At 40.7% G+C, this 20,034-nt stretch overlaps 1 protein-coding gene across 1 annotated transcript; it reads right to left on the bottom strand.

Moving 5' to 3' along the window:
- Positions 1-2,674: 2,674 nt before the first annotated feature.
- On the bottom strand, positions 2,675-19,801 carry LOC311141756 (ribonuclease inhibitor-like). Its single transcript, XM_084177194.1, has 7 exons — positions 19,750-19,801; positions 12,377-12,550; positions 10,226-10,399; positions 7,785-7,958; positions 6,163-6,336; positions 4,074-4,247; positions 2,675-3,073 (listed from the first exon to the last, which is right to left on the bottom strand). Exons 1-7 carry the CDS (start codon positions 19,785-19,787, stop codon positions 2,818-2,820), a joined length of 1,164 nt encoding a protein of 387 aa, XP_084033320.1. The 5' UTR covers positions 19,788-19,801; the 3' UTR covers positions 2,675-2,817.
- Between the last annotated feature and the right edge of the window lie 233 nt (positions 19,802-20,034).

The following is a 20,034-nucleotide window of genomic DNA, read 5'->3' as shown; positions in this document are numbered from 1 at the left end:
TCCTGCCTGTGTGTGTGTGTCCGGTGTGTGTGTGTGTGTTCAGTGTGTGTGTGCCCAGTGTATGTGTTCAGTGTGTGTGTGTCCAGTGTGTGTGTGTGTGTGTCCAGTGTTACCATGGTTATTATTTACAGGGACACTGAGGAGTCAACACCATAAACCCCAAACCCTGGATAGAGGGGCTCAGTGAATGTGGAGTGGAATGTGTTGAGGTGGGTCAGTGTGTCAGAGGAGACTCTGTAGAAGGACAGAGTGCCGGCTGGCCAGTCCAGATACACTCCTACTCTGTGGGAGCTGGAGGAGGGGACGTCTATGTTAGTGGGGTTATTATTGTGCCAGGCAGAGTAACTGTTGTCATAGCAGAACAGACTCCAGGACTTGTCATTGTCTCCAATCCCACAGTCATAACCCCCTCCTCTCCTGCTGATTCCTTTATATGTCACTCCTATATAAGCCCCTCCCCCACTCCACTCTACCTCCCAGTAACAGCGCCCAGTCAGACCCTCTCTACACAGCACCTGTGGACAGAACTCAAATCTCTCTGGGTGATCAGGATACGGCTGCCACTCTCTCCTACGTGTCACCTTTCTGTTCTCCTCAGACAGAGAGAGGAATATGTTTACTGTGTTTAGGTCCAGTGTGAGATCACAGACATCTGATGGATGAAACCAGACACAATATTAGAAATCATCATCATCCTGAACACACACACACACACAGCCTGAACACACACACTGAACACACACACACACACACACACACACACACACACACACAAACACACACATCCTGAACACACACACACAAACACACACACAGCCTGAACACACACACACACACACACAACACACACATTCTGAACACACACACACAAACACACACACATCCTGAACACACACACACACACACAGCCTGAACACACACACTGAACACACACACACACACACACACACACACATTCTGAATACAAACACACAAATACACACACATCCTGAACACACACACACACACACAAACACACACAGCCTGAACACACACACACACACACACACACACACACACACAGCCTGAACACACACACACACACACACACACACACAAACACACACATTCTGAACACACACACACAAATACACACACATCCTGAACACACACACACACACAGCCTGAACACACACACACACACACACACACAAACACACACACACACACATCCTGAACACACACACACACACACACACAGCCTGAACACACACACACACACACACACACACACAAACACACACACACAAACACACACATCCTGAACACACACACACAAATCCTGAACACACACACACACACACACACACACATCCTGAACACACACCTTCATGCATGCATGAACACACACACACATTTCTAAAGTAACACAAACACGTCACACACACACACAGACACACACATTGTCAAAGCAACTCTTTGTAAACTTTGGTGTCCCTGATTTGTGCTTCTGTAGAACTACAGCTGATATTTAATATGACCAAGTAAGTAATGATGGTGGTCTTTGACTTTGACTTCACTTGAATTAAGACTTATTCTTAGTCATATTCTTCACAGCAGTCAACACTCACATTTTCTAAGTCCAGGTTTCATTGTGTTCTCTCCACCATGTTCCACACTGTAGCGGTAAGCAGAAGAACAGACAGTCATTGAGGGATACACCTGAACTCACATACACACACTGGACACAAACTGGACACACACACAAACTGGACACACACACACACTGGACACACACACACACTGGACACACACACACACACACAGGACACACACACACTGGACACACACACACACTTGACACTCACACACACATTCAGCATATCACTTTGTATAAGCGGTGGTAAGAATGTTTGTCTGTGTGTGTGTATGTGTCGAGTGTGTGTGTCCAGTGTGTGTGTGTGTCTGTGTGTGTGTGTCCTGTTTGTGTGTGTGTGTGTCCAGTTTGTGTGTGTCCAGTGTGTGTGTGTGTGTGTGTGTCCAGTGTGTGTGTGTCCAGTGTGTGTGTGTGTCCAGTGTGTGTGTCCAGTGTGTGTGTGTCCTGTGTGTGTGTGTGTCCAGTGTGTGTGTGTGTCTGTGTGTGTGTGTCCTGTTTGTGTGTGTGTGATTCCAGTTTGTGTGTGTCCAGTGTGTGTGTGTGTGTGTGTGTCCAGTGTGTGTGTGTCCAGTGTGTGTGTGTGTCCAGTGTGTGTGTCCAGTGTGTGTGTGTCCTGTGTGTGTGTGTGTCCAGTGTGTGTGTGTCCTGTGTGTGTGTGTGTGTGTTTAGTGTGTGTGTGTGTCCAGTGTGTGTGTGTGTCCAGTTTGTGTGTGTGTCCAGTTTGTGTCCAGTGTGTGTCCAGTGTGTGTGTGTGTGTGTGTTTGTGTGACCAGTGTGTGTGTTTGTCTGTCCAGTGTGTCCAGTGTGTGTGTGTCCAGTGTGTTTGTGTGTGTGTGTGTGTGTGTCCAGTGTGTGTGTGTGTTTGTCCAGTGTATGTGTGTGTGTCCAGTGTGAGTGTGTGTGTGTGTGTCCAGTGTGTGTGTGTAGTGTTTGTGTGTCCAGTGTGTGTCCAATGTGTGTGTGTGTGTCCAGTGTGTTTGTGTGTGTGTGTCCAGTGTGTGTGTGTCCAGTGGACCCACACACACACACTGGACACACACACACAGGACACACACACACACACTGGACACACACACACTGGACACACACACACTGGACACACACACACACACACACTGGACACACACACACACACACAGTCTTTATATAACTTAGTCCAAGTGGTGGTCAGAATGTTTGTCTTAACTAGCCTGATAACTCCAACATGTCTGATATGAACATTGACATAAACCCTCTACATACTTGAGTTTCTCCAGTCTGCAGTGTGGATCCTCCAGTCCAGCAGAGAGCAGTCTGACTCCTGAGTCTCCTGGGTGATTGTAGCTCAGGTCCAGCTCTCTCAGGTGTGAGGGGTTTGACTTCAGAGCTGAGGCCAGAGAAGCACAGCCTTCCTCTGTGACTCCACAGCCTTCCTCTGTGACTAGACAGCCTGACAGCCTGCAAAGCGTCAAATCATATTAAAACCACACTGCTATTCTTTGGTGGTCAAAATAGTGGCAGTATATTTTTTCAAAATGTTCAGATACATCAGTGTCCTGAAATCTGCCATATCTATTCATAAATTAATGTATCATTATTAGAAATTATCAAAGTATTGCTTGTAGATAGAAACATGTATAGTACAAATATTTGAGTAGACTGACCAGAGCAGTTTAAAAAGCAGTATCAGTCAAAAGACAGACAGTGAGGTATCAGATTTAGATTATATTGAGTATACAGTCCACACCATATCTATTTTGACAGTGAAGCTAACATTTTAAATGTGGCTCTGTACTCCAGCATTTTGGATTTGAGATCAAATGTTTCATATGAGGTGACAGTATATAATGTCACCTTTTATTTGAGGGTATTTTCATACATATCTGTTTCAACGTTTAGAAATGAAAGCACTTTATGTATCTAGTCCCCCTATTTGACGAAGTCATAAGTATTCTAACTAATTCACTTATAGTGTATTAAAGTAGTCAAAAGTTGAGTATTTGGTCCCAAACTCGTTGGTTGCATTTGCAGTTTGTTTTGGTTGTGTTTTGGGATATGTTTTGTCCAATAGTAACTGAATGGTGGATGATGACTGGAGTAATTTTCTGTCTAAGTGAGTAGATAACATGTTTCTAAACACTACTAACTGAATCCTGATGACGCTATGATTAAGAAAAATCATGAATGAATCATGAATAATAATGAGTGAGAAAGTTACAGAGGCTATAACAAAACATGCTAACCTCTCACCATTAACATCAAATAAAAGGTGACATTCTGTAATGTCGCCTAATATGAAACATTCTATCTGAAATCCAAAATGCTGGAGCATAGCACCAAATGTAAAACTGTAAGCTTCACTGTCCAAACACATATGGTGTGGACTATGTGTGCCTGGTAAACACATGTGGATCTGGTGAACAGTTATCACTTGTTGACCAACTACAGGAATACTGACCTCAGAGTCTCCAGTTTACAGTGGGGATTCCCCAGTCCAGCAGAGAGCAGCTTCACTCCTGAATCCTTCAGGTCATTGTTACTCAGATCCAGCTCTCTCAGGTGTGAGGGGTTTGACTTCAGAGCTGAGACCAGAGAAGCACAGCCTTCCTCTGTGACTAGACAGCCTGACAGCCTGCAAAGAGTCAAATCATATTAAAACCACACTGCAATTCTTTGGTGGTGAAAATAGTGGCAGTATATATTTTCTACATATTCAGATATATCAGTGTCCTGAAACCTGCCATATATATTCATAAATTAATGTATCATTATTAGAAATGACAAATTATCAAAGTTTTGCTTGTAGAGAGACAAATATAGAAGTACAAATACAGTGGTGTGAAAAAGTGTTTGCCCCCTTCCTGATTTGTTATTTGTTTGCATGTTTGTCACACTTAAATGTTTCAGATCATCAAACAAATTTAAATATTAGTCAAAGATAAAATGCAGTTTTGAAATGAAGGTTGTTATTATTAAGGGAAAACAAAATCCAAACCTACATGGCCCTGTGTGAAAAAGTGTTTGCCCCCCCCTGTTATAACACAACTCAACTGTGGTTTATCACACCTGAGTTCAATTCCTCTAGCCACACCCAGGCCTGATTACTGCCACACCTGTTCTCAATCAAGGAATCACTTAAATAGGACCTGCCTGACAAAGTTAAGTAGACCAAAAGATCCTCAAAAGCTAGACATCATGCCGAGATCCAAAGAAATTCAGGAACAAATGAGAAAGAATGTAATTGAGATCCATCAGTCTGGAAAAGGTTATAAAGCAATTTCTAAATCTTTGGGACTCCGGCGAACCACAGTGAGTGCCATTATCCACAAATGGCGAGAACATGGAACAGTGGTGAACCTTCCCAGGAGTGACCGGCCGACCAAAATGACCCCAAGAGCGTAGCGACGACTCATCCAAGAGGTCACAAAAGACCCCACAACAACATCCAAAGAGCTGCAGGCCTCACTTACTCAGTTAAAGTCAATGTTCATGACTCCACCATAAGAAAGAGACTGGGCAGAAATGGCCTGCATGGCAGAGTTCCAAGACGAAAACCACTGCTGAGCAAAAAAACCATTAAGGCTCGTCTCGTTTTTGCCAGAAAACATATTGATGATCCCCAAGACCTTTGGGAAAATACTCTGTGGACTGACGAGACAAAAGTTGAACTTTTTGGAAGGTGTGTGTCCCATTACATCTGCCGTAAAAGTAACATCGCATTTCAGAAAAAGAACATCATACCAACAGTAAAATATGGTGGTGGTAGTGTGATGGTCTGGGCCTGTTTTGCTGCTTCAGGACCTGGAAGACTTGCTGTGATAAATGGAACCATGAATTCTGCTATCTACCAAAAAATCCTGAAGGAGAATGTCCGGCCATCTGTTTGTGACCTCAAGCTGAAGCGAACTTGGATTCTGCAGCAGGACAATGATCCAAAACACACCAGCAAGTTCACCTCTGAATGGCTGAAGAAAAACAAAATGAAGACTTTGGAGTGGCCTAGTCAAAGTCCTGACCTGAATCCTATTGAGATGCTGTGGCATGACCTTAAAAAGGCAGTTCATGCTCTCAAACCCTCCAATGTGGCTGAATAACAACAATTCTGCAAAGATGAGTGGGCCAAAATTCCTCCACAGCGCTGTAAAAACATCATGGGAATTCAAATGTTTGATTGCAGTTGTTGCTGCTAAGGGTGGCCCAACCAGTTATTAGGTTGTAGGGGGCAATCACTTTTTCACACAGGGCCATGTGGGTTTGGATTTTGTTTTCCCTTAATAATAACAACCTTCATTTCAAGACTGCATTTTGTGTTTACTTGTGTTATCTTTGACTAATATTTAAATTTGTTTGATGATCTGAAACATTTAAGTGTGACAAACATGCAAACAAATAAGAAATCAGAAAGGGGGCGAACACTTTTTCAAACCAAATGTAAAACTGTAAGCTTCACTGTCCAAACACATATGGTGTGGACTATGTGTGCCTGGTAAACACATGTGGATCTGGTGAACAGTTATCACTTGTTGACCAACTACAGGAATACTGACCTCAGAGTCTCCAGTTTACAGTGGGGATTCCCCAGGACAACAGAGAGCAGCTTCACTCCTGAATCCTTCAGGTCATTGTTACTCAGATCCAGATCTCTCAGGTGTGAGGGGTTTGACCACAGAGCTGAGACCAGAGAAGCACAGCCTTCCTCTGTGACTAGACAGCCTGACAGCCTGCAAATAGTCAAATCATATTAAAACCACACTGCAATTCTTTGGTGGTGAAAATAGTGGCAGTATATATTTTCTACATATTCAGATATATCAGTGTCCTGAAACCTGCCATATCTATTCATAAATGAATGTATCATTATTAGAAATGACAAATTATCAAAGTATTGCTCGTCGATAGAAACATTTATAGTACAAATATTTGAGTAGACTGACCAGAGCAGTTTAAAAAGCAGTATCAGTCAAAAGACAGACAGTGAGGTATCAGATTTAGATTGTATTGAGTATACAGTCCACACCATATCTAGTTTGACAGTGAAGCTAACATTTTAAATGTGGCTCTATACTCCAACATTTTGGATTTGAGATCAAATGTATCATATGAGGTGACAGTATATAATGTCACCTTTTATTTGAGGGTATTTTAATACATATCTGTTTCACCATTTAGAAATGAAAGCACTTTATGTATCTAGTCCCCCACTTTGAAGAAGTCAAACGTATTCTGACCATTTCACTTACAGTGTATTAAAGTATTCAAAAGTTTAGTATTTGGTGCCAAACTCGTTGGTTGCATTTAAAGTTTGTTTTGGTTGTGTTTTGGGTTATGTTTTGCCCAACAGTAACTGAATGGTGGATGATGACTGGAGTAATTTTCTGTCTAAGTGAGTAGATAACATGTTTCTAAACATTACTAAATTAATCCTGATGATGCCATGATTAAGAAAAATCATGAATGGATTATGAATAATAATGAGTGAGAAAGTTACAGAGGCTACAACAAAACATGCTAACCTCTCACCATTACCAATAACAGAGGGGGTATGATCCTTGTTCCTCTGTAACTTTCTCATTCATCATCATTCACGATTCATTTATGATTATTCATAATCATGGTAGCGTCCACATGAATGTAGAAGTGTTCAGAAACATATTCTATTCTTACTGACAATACAAGTGAAGTGACTCCAAAATGACAGGACATTATTCACCATTCAGTTTCTATTGGGAAAAACATCATCCAAAACACAACCAAGACAAACTGCAAATGTATTCAACAAGTTTGTAGAATCACAGGCTTGATGTAATCACTGTGGGTAAGGAATATGGGACCAAATACTAAACTTATGACTACTTTACTACAATATAAGTGACTATGTCCAAATTATTACGACTTTTTCAAATGGGAGCACTAGACACATAAAGTGATTTCATTTCTAAACATTAACACATATATGTATGAAAATACTCTCAAATAAAAGGTGACATTATATACTGTTGCCTAATATGAAACATTCTATCTCAAATCCAAAATGATGGAGTATAGCACCAAATGTAAAACTGTAAGCTTCACTGTCCAAACACATATGGTGTGGACTATGTGTGCCTGGTAAACACATGTGGATCTGGTGAACAGTTATCACTTGTTGACCAAATACAGGAATACTGACCTCAGAGTCTCCAGTTTACAGTGTGGATCCTCCAGTCCAGCAGAGAGCAGTCTGACTCCTGAGTCTCCTGGGTGATTGTAGCTCAGGTCCAGCTCTCTCAGGTGTGAGGGGTTTGACTTCAGAACTGAGACCAGAGAAGCACAGCCTTCCTCTGTGACTAGACAGCCTGACAGCCTGCAAAGAGTCAAATCATATTAAAACCACACTGCTATTCTTTGGTGGTGAAAATATATTTTTTCAACATATTCAGATACATCAGAGTCCTGATACCTGCCATATCTATTCATAAATGGATGTTTCATTATTAGAAATGACAAATTATCAAAGTATTGCTTGTAGAGAGAAAACTAGAATCATTTTAAAACCACCCTGCTATTCTTTGGTTTTGAGTAATTATCTTTCTAAGTGGGTAGATAACATGTTTCTAAACACTACTAAAGTAATCCTGATGATGCCATGATTAAGAAAAATTATGAATGAATCATGAATAATAATGAATGAGAAAGTTACAGAGGCTACAACAAAACATGCTAACCTCTCACCATTAACATGAAATAAAAGGTGACATTATATACTGTTGCCTAATATGAAACATTCTATCTCAAATCCAAATTGCTGGAGCATAGCACCAAATGTAAAATGTATGCACGCATGACTGTAAGTCGCTTTGGATAAAAGCGTCTGCTAAATGGCATATTATTATTATTATTATTATTATTAAAACTGTAAGCTTCACTGTCCAAACACATGCAGTGAGGGAAAAAAGTATTTGATCCCCGGCTGATTTTGTACGTTTGCCCACTGACAAAGAAATGATCAGTCTATCATTTTAATGGTAGGTTTATTTGAACAGTGAGAGACAGAATAACAACACAAATATCCAGAAAAGCTCATGTCAAAAATGTTATAAATTGATTTGCATTTTAATGAGGGAAATAAGTATTTGACCCCCTCTCAATCAGAAAGATTTCTGGCTCCCAGGTGTCTTTTATACAGGTAACGAGCTGAGATTAGGAGCACACTCTTAAAGGGAGTGCTCCTAATCTCAGTTTGTTACCTGTATAAAAGACACCTGTCCACAGAAGCAATCAATCAATCAGATTCCAAACTCTCCACCATGGCCAAGACCAAATAGCTCTCCAAGGATGTCAGGGACAAGATTGTAGACCTACACAAGGCTGGAATGGGCTACAAGACCATCACCAAGCAGCTTGGTGAGAAGGTGACAACAGTTGGTGCGACTATTCGCAAATGGAAGAAACACAAAATAACTGTCAATCTCCCTCGGCCTGGGGCTCCATGCAAGATCTCACCTCGTGGAGTTGCAATGATCATGAGAACAGTGAGGAATCAGCCCAGAACTACACGGGAGGATCTTGTCAATGATCTCAAGGCAGCTGGGACCATAGCCACCAAGAAAAAAATTGGTAACACACTGCGCTGTGAAGGACTGAAATCCTGCAGCGCCCGCAAGGTCCCCCTGCTCAAGAAAGCACATATACAGGCCCGTCTGAAGTTTGCCAATGAACATCTGAATGATTCAGAGAAGAACTGGGTGAAAGTGTTGTGGTCAGATGAGACCAAAATCGAGCTCTTTGCCATCAACTCAACTCGCCGTGTTTGGAGGAGGAGGAATGCTGCCTATGACCCCAAGAACACCATCCCCACCGTCAAACATGGAGGTGGAAACATTATGCTTTGGGGGTGTTTTTCTGCTAAGGGGACAGGACAACTTCACCGCATCAAAGGGACGATGGACGGGGCCATGTACCATCAAATCTTGGGTGAGAACCTCCTTCCCTCAGCCAGGGCATTGAAAATGGGTCATGGATGGGTATTCCAGCATGACAATGACCCAAAACACACGGCCAAGGCAACAAAGGAGTGGCTCAAGAAGAAGCACATTAAGGTCCTGGAGTGGCCTAGCCAGTCTCCAGACCTTAATCCCATAGAAAATCTGTGGAGGGAGCTGAAGGTTCGAGTTGCCAAACGTCAGCCTCGAAACCTTAATGACTTGGAGAAGATCTGCAAAGAGGAGTGGGACAAAATCCCTCCTGAGATGTGTGCAAACCTGGTGGCCAACTACAAGAAACGTCTGACCTCTGTGATTGCCAATAAGGGTTTTGCCACCAAGTACTAAGTCATGTTTTGCAGAGGGGTCAAATACTTATTTCCCTCATTAAAATGCAAATCAATTTATAACATTTTTGACATGCGTTTTTCTGGATTTTTTTGTTGTTATTCTGTCTCTCACTGTTCAAATAAACCTACCATTAAAATTATAGACTGATCATGTCTTTGTCAGTGGGTAAACGTACAAAATCAGCATGGGATCAAATACTTTTTTCCCTCACTGTATGGTGTGGACTATGTGTGCCTGGTAAACACATGTGGATCTGGTGAACAGTTATCACTTGTTGAAAAACTACAGGAATACTGACCTCAGAGTCTCCAATTTACAGTGGGGATTCCCCAGTCCAGCAGAGAGCAGCTTCACTCCTGAATCCTTCAGGTCATTGTTACTCAGGTCCAGCTCTCTCAGGTGTGAGGGGTTTGACCACAGAGCTGAGACCAGAGAAGCACAGCCTTCCTCTGTGACTAGACAGCCTGACAGCCTGCAAATAGTCAAATCATATTAAAACCACACTGCTATTCTTTGGTGGTGAAAATAGTGGCAGTATATTTTTTCAAAATGTTCAGATACGTCAGTGTCCTGAAACCTGCCATATCTATTTATAAATGTATCCTTATTAAAAATTAAAAATGATCAAAGTATTGCTTGTAGAGAGAAAAATATAAAGTACAAATATTTGAGTAGACTGACCAGAGCAGTTTAAAAAGCAGTATCAGTCAAAAGACAGACAGTGAGGTATCAGATTTAGATTGTATTGAGTATACAGTCCACACCATATCTAGTTTGACAGTGAAGCTAACATTTTAAATGTGGCTCTATACTCCAGCATTTTGGATTTGAGATCAAATGTGTCATATAAGGTGACAGTATATAATGTCACCTTTTATTTGAGGGTATTTTAATACATATCTGTTTCACCGTTTAGAAATGAAAGCACTTTATGTATCTAGTCCCCCTATTTGAAGAAGTCATAAGTATTCTGACCAATTCACTTATAGTGTATTAAAGTAGTCAAAAGTTTAGTATTTGGTCTGTCGTAGAATTACAACATTATGTTAATCACACCTTTACAGTAGGTTGCGAAAGTATTCTCAGTTGGATTGAGGTCTGGGCTTTGACTAGGCCATTCCAAGACATGTACATGTTTCCCCTTAAACCACTCGAGTGTATGCTTAGGGTCATTGTCCTGCTGGAAGGTGAACCCTCAAGAATTTCCCTGTATTTAGCACCATCCATCATTCCTTCAATTCTGACCAGTTTCCCAGTCCCTGCCGATGAAAAACATCCCCACAGCATGATGCTGCCGCCACCATGCTTCACTGTGGGGATGGTGTTCTCGGGGTGATGAGAGGTGTTGGGTTTGCCCCAGACATAGCGTTTTCCTTGATAGCCAAAAGCTCAATTTTAGTCTCATCTGACCAGAGTACCTTCTTCCATATGTTTGGGGAGTCTCCCACATGCCTTTTTGCTTATTTTTTTCTTAAAGCAATGGCTTTTTTTCTGGCCACACTTCCGTAAAGCACAGCTGTGTGGAGTGTACGGCTTGAAGTGGTCCTACGGACAGATACTCCAATCTCCGCTGTGGAGCTTTGCAGCTCCTTCAGGGTTATCTTTGGGCTCTTTGTTGCCTCTCTGATTAATGCCCTCCTTGCCTGGTCCATGAGTTTTGGATTGATGGTTGTATAATGCAAGGTATCATGGTATGGATGGTTGTGAGGAGAACCCTCCCTCCAGGTGATTAATTAACACCCAAATTCATAAATTAAGGCAAAGACTTAGTGTCCTATGTTGCATTAGTATGTCTGTATAAACAAGCAGTAAATGAACTGGAGACAGATATTTGGCTCCATGTAAATCTTGATGTCTGTTACATGAGAGCACAATGTACCTTTGTATAATTTCACGTATCTGTTCTTTGTCACAAGGACTCAGGAAGACTATAAAGAGTTGTAAACTAATCCTGTTTATTTTGGGGCTTTAACTCGACACCTTAACTGTAACCTTAGCTTTAACTCGGTGACTGTTAACACTCCATTACTGCAGTAATTAATCAAGCTAAATTGCTTTGAGGAAATCTAAAAGTCTCTCCTTTGATTCGAATAATTACCACGACAGTTCCCATATTCCTTGCCGACAATGACTAAATCAAGCTTGTGACTGCCATGATTAAGAAATATCATGAATGAATCATGAATAATAATGAATAAGAGAGTTACAGAGGCTACAACAAAACATACTAACCTCTCACTATTAACATCAAATAAAAAAGGTGACATTCTGTAATGTCGCCTAATATGAAACATTTTATCTCAAATCCAAAATGCTGGAGCATAGCACCAAATGTAAAACTGTAAGCTTCACTGTCCAAACACATATGGTGTGGACTATGTGTGCCTGGTAAACACATGTGGATCTGGTGAACAGTTATCACTTGTTGACCAACTACAGGAATACTGACCTCAGAGTCTCCAGTTTACAGTGGGGTTTCCCCAGTCCAGCAGAGAGCAGCTCCACTCCTGAATCCTCCAGGTCATTGTTACTCAGATCCAGCTCTCTCAGGTGTGAGGGGTTTGACTTCGGAGCTGAGACCAGAGAAGCACAGCCTTTCTCTGTGACTCCACAGCCTGACAGCCTGACAAAGAGATCATCATGATTTCACAAACACACTGTTAATTTAACACAAGTAGTGTAGAAGGACAATGGCTGATGTCTCTTTGTCCTGTCTCGGAGCTCTACTGACAATTATTTCGACCTCATGGCTTGGTTTTTGCTCTGACATGCACTGTCAACCGTGGGACCTACAGTGGCTTGCGAAAGTATTCACCCCCCTTGGCATTTTTCCTATTTTGTTGCCTTACAACCTGGAATTAAAATGGATTTTGGGTCGGGGTGGGGGGGGGGTTGTATCATTTGATTTACACAACATGCCTACCACTTTGAAGATGCAAAATATTTTTTGGGGTGAAACAAACAAGAAATAAGACAAAAAAACAGAAAACTTGAGCGTGCGTAACTACTTTGTAGAGCCACCTTTTGCGGCAATTACAGCTGCAAGTCTCTTGGGGTATTACATTTTTTAATTTTACATTTCATTTAGCAGTCGCTATCCAGAGCGACTTACAGTTAGTGAGTTTCTGATCTTTTTTTATAACCCAACCCTGATCTGTTCTTCTCCACAACTTTGTCCCTGACCTATTTGGAGAGCTCCTTGGTCTTCATGGTGCCGCTTGCTTGGTGGTGCCCCTTGCTTAGTGGTGTTACAGACTCTGGGGCCTTTCAGAACAGGTGTACATATACTGAGATCATGTGACACTTAGATTGCACACAGGTGGACTTTATTTCATTTCACTTCACAAATTTGAACTATTTTGTGTATGTCCATTACATGAATTCCAAATAAAAATCCATTTAAATTACAGATTGTAATGCAACAAAATAGGAAAAACGCCAAGGGGGCTGAATACTTTTGCAAGGCACATCTAATTTCCAGTGTCTAGTGTCTGTGTTTATGTTGAAGGTGAATCAACAGTTACTACATCCATTTTTGGATCCACATCCATTTTTGGATCCACATCCATTTTTGGACTTATTAATTAATGATATCTACCCATTGATTCAGAAAATAATATAACTTATAAATGCCTCATGAGCTTAGTTCAACTGCCATGACCGACTTTGGGAAGCTCTGCTCAGCAGAACCCAAAGTACACGTTTTTTTTTACTCCAAACACTGTAAAGCCTCAAAACATGGTTAAAACTATATTTTTTTGTACCATGGATGGTCAGTCTTAGCATCCATCCTCTGTCTATACATTTATGTGGATACATTTCTCCAGCCCAAGCCCAGCTTTTTTACCAAAACAGTGGCAGGGAAGACACTTTGTGGGTGGGTGGGTGGGTGGATGGATGGATGGATGGATAACTGTGAAGTAATGAGTGACCATTTTAGAAAATCATGGGACATATATTTTTGCTGCTTGTAGCCTATAACTGATGCTTCGTGGTCTTATGCAGCCATCTATTGGAAAATTAGCAATTAAAAGTTATTAATTCACATAAAGACATTGGTGAGGCAGCTGAGAATAAAGTGTATTTTTCTTGTTAATTCCTTAGATCAGTCTCAAACCTGCCCCACCTATCCCACGCCAATTGCTGGACTTTCACATAGAGGTTACTAGGTCACCCAGTTCAAACCACATTTGAAAAATAAAACAAATGTGTCTTATTTATCAAGTGTTCTGCCTTGCAATAACAAATATCATAAAATAACTAATAACAACAAAAAAACAGCAAAACGCTTGACAGGTTTTGATTAACAAAATAATCAAAATGTTATTTAGTACTATAATTGTATTTACTAAGATAATATTATTACTAAAATAGTTTCTAAAAGTGTTCTAGGCTACCCTACCCTAGAATTAGGGTTAAGGTTAAGGCTAAAATAGGTTATACCTAGGGTTAGGGGTTAGGGTTATGGCTAAAATAGAATTAGGGTTAAGGGTTAAGGCTAAAATAGGTTATATTTAGGGTTAGAGTTTCTGTATAGCACTTTATGACATCTGCTGATGTAAAAAGGGCTTTATAAATACATTTGATTGATTGATTGATAGGTTTAGGGTAAGGCAAAAAAACAGTATGGTTTATAGCTCTCTTGCGCCTCCCTGTGGCCGTCTGTGGGTACTACATAACTCATTCACGACATCTGCTAGGTTCATAATCTGAGGTAGCAACTGCGTCAGATCTACAAATCCATTAGCTAGACCACCCGATTAGACAACAATCACCCCATTATATCCATTTGGTTTGCAACTCAGTGAACCTGCGCAGCATTCGCTCAATTCCATGCCTACAAACTAAGATTTCGATGCATATCAAATTACCCAGCAGCCATTTAGAAACAACAAGTCGTCAAAAAAATGGTTATTTCTTACTTAAAAAATGTCTTCTGGCTGTTTAAATCGGCCACATCTTGAAAAAGAGAACAGGGACGTGTTTTTTTTTTAGATTGTACACTTTTTTCTTAAAACATATATGGTTGACCATGACCAGAAACTGTTTAACGTTTGATGGCTACACGCCATGACAGTGGCTAACCACAACGTGTATTCAGGTGAACAGTGAGGTCGCTCACCAAGTTACCTGAGGTAAACCTAAAGGGTTAACGCTCACTAAGTAGCCATAACCTTGTTAATAATAAGTTACCTGAGGTAAACCTACAGGGTTAGCGCTCACCAAGTAGCTGTAACCTTGTTAATAATAAGTTACCTGAGGTAAACCTACAGGGTTAATGCTCACCAAGTAGCCGTAACCTTGTTAATAATAAGTTACCTGAGGTAAACCTACAGGGTTAATGCTCACCAAGTAGCTGTAACCTTGGTAATAATAAGTTACCTGAGGTAAACCTACAGGGTTAACGCTCACCAAGTAGCCGTAACCTTGGTAATAATGAGTTACCTGAGGTAAACCTACAGGGTTAGCGCTCACCAAGTAGCCGTAACCTTGTTAATAATAAGTTACCTGAGGTAAACCTACAGGGTTAATGCTCACCAAGTAGCTGTAACCTTGTTAATAATAAGTTACCTGAGGTAAACCTACAGGGTTAACGCTCACCAAGTAGCCGTACCCTTGTTAATAATAAGTTACCTGAGGTAAACCTACAGGGTTAACGCTCACCAAGTAGCCGTAACCTTGTTAATAATAAGTTACCTGAGGTAAACCTACAGGGTTAACGCTCACCAAGTAGCTGTAACCTTGGTAATAATAAGTTACCTGAGGTAAACCTACAGGGTCAACGCTCACCAAGTAGCTGTAACCTTGTTAATAATCAGTTACCTGAGGTAAACCTACAGGGTTAACGCTCACCAAGTAGCCGTAACCTTGTTAATAATAAGTTACCTGAGGTATACCTACAGGGTTAATGCTCACCAAGTAGCCGTAACCTTGTTAATAATAAGTTACCTGAGGTAAACCTACAGGGTTAATGCTCACCAAGTAGCCGTAACCTTGTTAATAATAAGTTACCTGAGGTAAACCTACAGGGTTAATGCTCACCAAGTAGCCGTAACCTTGTTAATAATAAGTTACCTGAGGTAAACCTACAGGGTTAGCGCTCACCAAGTAGTCGTAACCTTGTTAATAATAAGTTACCTGAGGTAAACCTACAGGGTTAATGCTCACCAAGTAGCTGTAACCTTGTTAATAATAAGTTACCTGAGGTAAACCTACAGGGTTAACGCTCACCAAGTAGCCGTACCCTTGTTAATAATAAGTTACCTGAGGTAAACCTACAGGGTTAACGCTCACCAAGTAGCCGTACCCTTGTTAATAATAAGTTACCTGAGGTAAACCTACAGGGTTAACGCTCACCAAGTAGCCGTAACCTTGTTAATAATAAGTTACCTGAGGTAAACCTACAGGGTTAATGCTCACCAAGTAGCTGTAACCTTGTTAATAATAAGTTACCTGAGGTAAACCTACAGGGTTAACGCTCACCAAGTAGCCGTACCCTTGTTAATAATAAGTTACCTGAGGTAAACCTACAGGGTTAACGCTCACCAAGTAGCCGTAACCTTGTTAATAATAAGTTACCTGAGGTAAACCTACAGGGTTAACGCTCACCAAGTAGCTGTAACCTTGGTAATAATAAGTTACCTGAGGTAAACCTACAGGGTCAACGCTCACCAAGTAGCTGTAACCTTGTTAATAATCAGTTACCTGAGGTAAACCTACAGGGTTAACGCTCACCAAGTAGCCGTAACCTTGTTAATAATAAGTTACCTGAGGTAAACCTACAGGGTCAACGCTCACCAAGTAGCTGTAACCTTGTTAATAATAAGTTACCTGAGGTAAACCTACAGGGTCAACGCTCACCAAGTAGCTGTAACCTTGTTAATAATCAGTTACCTGAGGTAAACCTACAGGGTTAACGCTCACCAAGTAGCCGTAACCTTGTTAATAATAAGTTACCTGAGGTAAACCTACAGGGTCAACGCTCACCAAGTAGCCGTAACCTTGTTAATAATAAGTTACCTGAGGTAAACCTACAGGGTTAACGCTCACCAAGTAGCCATAACCTTGTTAATAATCAGTTACCTGAGGTAAACCTACAGGGTTAACGCTCACCAAGTAGCTGTAACCTTGGTAATAATAAGTTACCTGAGGTAAACCTACAGGGTCAACGCTCACCAAGTAGCTGTAACCTTGTTAATAATAAGTTACCTGAGGTAAACCTACAGGGTCAACGCTCACCAAGTAGCTGTAACCTTGTTAATAATCAGTTACCTGAGGTAAACCTACAGGGTTAACGCTCACCAAGTAGCCATAACCTTGTTAATAATCAGTTACCTGAGGTAAACCTACAGGGTTAACGCTCACCAAGTAGCCATAACCTTGTTAATAATCAGTTACCTGAGGTAAACCTACAGGGTTAACACTCACCAAGTAGCCGTAACCTTGTTAATAATAAGTTACCTGAGGTAAACCTACAGGGTTAACGCAGGCAGGTCTCATTGATAACAATAGTGAAGCTGGCATTGTGACGCAGAACAATGGGCTGGGAATAGAACGTTCTGAAGGCGAGTCGGTGTCACGGAGCTCAATAGAACTAATAGGAGCTGGTAGGGTGAAAAATGCCCAAACATAAGGCCTGTTTTTTCGAGATTACTTCATAACCAGGGACAGAAGGTAATATTATGAAACTGGGCTCCATGGCGGATGCAATGAACTAATTTTATCCGAAATAAACGTTGTAAAAAATGTCACTTGATGCGGCCCAAAAATAATATTAAAAAGTTCAGTCCTTGGACACAGAGGGGTTAAACACTAAAGTTACCGTCCATCTAGTGAAGAGAGGAGAACCGGACAGAGGGATGGTAGGTAGCCAGCATCCGTCAACGAGAGAGGGAGAAGCCCTTCACGGTACTTAACAGGTGGAAGAAACAACCAGGGAGCTCCATCGGTCCACAAGAAATGCAGGCAGCCGGTGATGATGTAGTGGTAGCTAGGATAACTAGGATGCTGCTGGTAAAGAGTAGCTAGCTTAGCTAGCTGTACCGACTAGCTTGGCTAACTAGCAGGTCGTTCGTCTGTCCCTCGAGGATGATGACGAACCCGTTGAACCACACAATTAAACAAGACTAGCGAGTGAAAAGGATCTGGCTACACTCATACTGTCACTGACCATTAAGCAAAAAAGCAAATTGAACAATAAACTTCGGTGTCTCAACACTGTAACGAATTCCCTCGTTGTTCCCCAACATCACCTCAGCCCACTCTGCGCGTAACTGGACAATATGCTTGGCGCCAAACCGTACGTGGACGCGGACAGTTCTGTACGTGGACGCGGACAGTTCCAGAACGCGGACATGAGCAGAGCAACACAATAAACTAAACCCAGTCTTTACTATGGAGGACTAAAAGTGCCACAATTAAATAAATAAATACACCATTAAATAATTACTTAAATGTGTCATTAATTAATTCAAATTAGAATTAAATACATAAATGTGTAATTAAATGTATCATTAATTAATTCAAATACCGATTCATTTTATGTAAAATACATATATAATTATTTCACTATTTACATTTACATTTCATGATCCTGCATTGCAGTGATTCATGAATTACTTAAAACTGTCAAACTGACCCATCAAAGTCAGTGGGCGGGGCTAACGCGAATCTAGTCTGATCCATTGCTTTGGTCTGAAGTAGAGTAGGCCAACCTGGATAGAGACAATGGAGGATCTCCGTGAACTTTCCAGGGAGTTGGTTAGAGACATTTTAAACTTAGCAGAGGATGTAGAAGCAGGACCTGCTGACATTATCCGGAATTGATTTGTCTTGGCTTGATGCAGAGGGTAACCAATCAGGCGTTAGGTTCCGCCTACCAACTTTTGATGGGTCAGTTTGACAGTTTTAAGTAATTCAGGAAGCACTCCAACGCAGGACCATGAAATGTAAATGTAAATAGTGAAATTATTATATATGTATTTTACATAAAATGAATCGGTATTTGAATTAATTAATGACACATTTAATAACACATTTATGTATTTAATTCTAATTTTAATTAATTAATGACACATTTAAGTAATTATTTAATGGTGTATTTATTTATTTAATTGTGGCACTTTTAGTCCTCCATACTTTACAGTGGCTTACATTAGTAATATTAATTTTTTATTATGGAAAACAAAATTATTCGTTTTTTAAAACAATGTTTTGAGATCTGGGCCCATATCCAAAAAGCGTCTCAGAGTAGAAAATGTGTCGTATAAGTACTGAGAATAAAGCCGTTTTAGTCCTACTCTTATGGGTATAAATTAATGCTATGCATGAAGCCTCTTTATTCATAAGCGTCCCACCTAGTTGGCAGATATTTAGGACACCTCATGAGCTGTACTAACCAGTTAAGAGGTACCAGCAGGTGTCTTGATAATAGAAACATGCAGCGAGTCAGTGGTTCCTGTGCAACATGTAATTGCTTTGGAGCAGTGGTGACCTGTCATTCAGGGCAGAGCCCCACCTGTTTAGCAGATGCTCTTACCCAGAGCGATTTACAGTAAGTGCATTCATCTTAAGATAGCTAGGTGAGACAACCAGATAATACAGTCAAATATACAGGATACAAACATTCAATGTCAGCTAAACAATGGATATATAGCGTTTTGCAATAAAAATAATAATTATTATCTACATCTAAAATCTATTAATTAAACATCTGAGAACAGTAATATTGAAGGTACCCATAAGCAACCATTTCTGATTATTGTGGAAATAGCATTAAGGAAATAAACTCTTAATAATTCTTAAACAAAATTGTCATCTCACCTCTTAGCTTCGGTGTCATGTTCCCCAGAGAGACTCATTTTAGACCACTGACCCCTAAACAGAGATCCAACATGTTGGTTGTAGTTAACACAGTAATTCTTGAATGTGAATTGTTATCATTTATTAATTATCTCTTACAAAACATTTACTAACAGACATATTGAAACAGTCAGGCTATTTAATGCAATCAAATGAACATCTGGTTGTGACATCTCTTCTCCATGTTAACTGTCAATAATAATAATAAATCACTGTTTGTTAAGGTAGTTATAGACAGTGCAGCAA

This window comes from Coregonus lavaretus, assembly GCF_964263955.1.
Source record: "Coregonus lavaretus genome assembly, chromosome: 2".
Lineage (NCBI taxonomy): Eukaryota > Metazoa > Chordata > Actinopteri > Salmoniformes > Salmonidae > Coregonus > Coregonus lavaretus.
The sequence above is the reverse complement of the archived record's forward strand: the minus strand, read 5'-3'. Positions and strand labels throughout refer to the sequence as shown.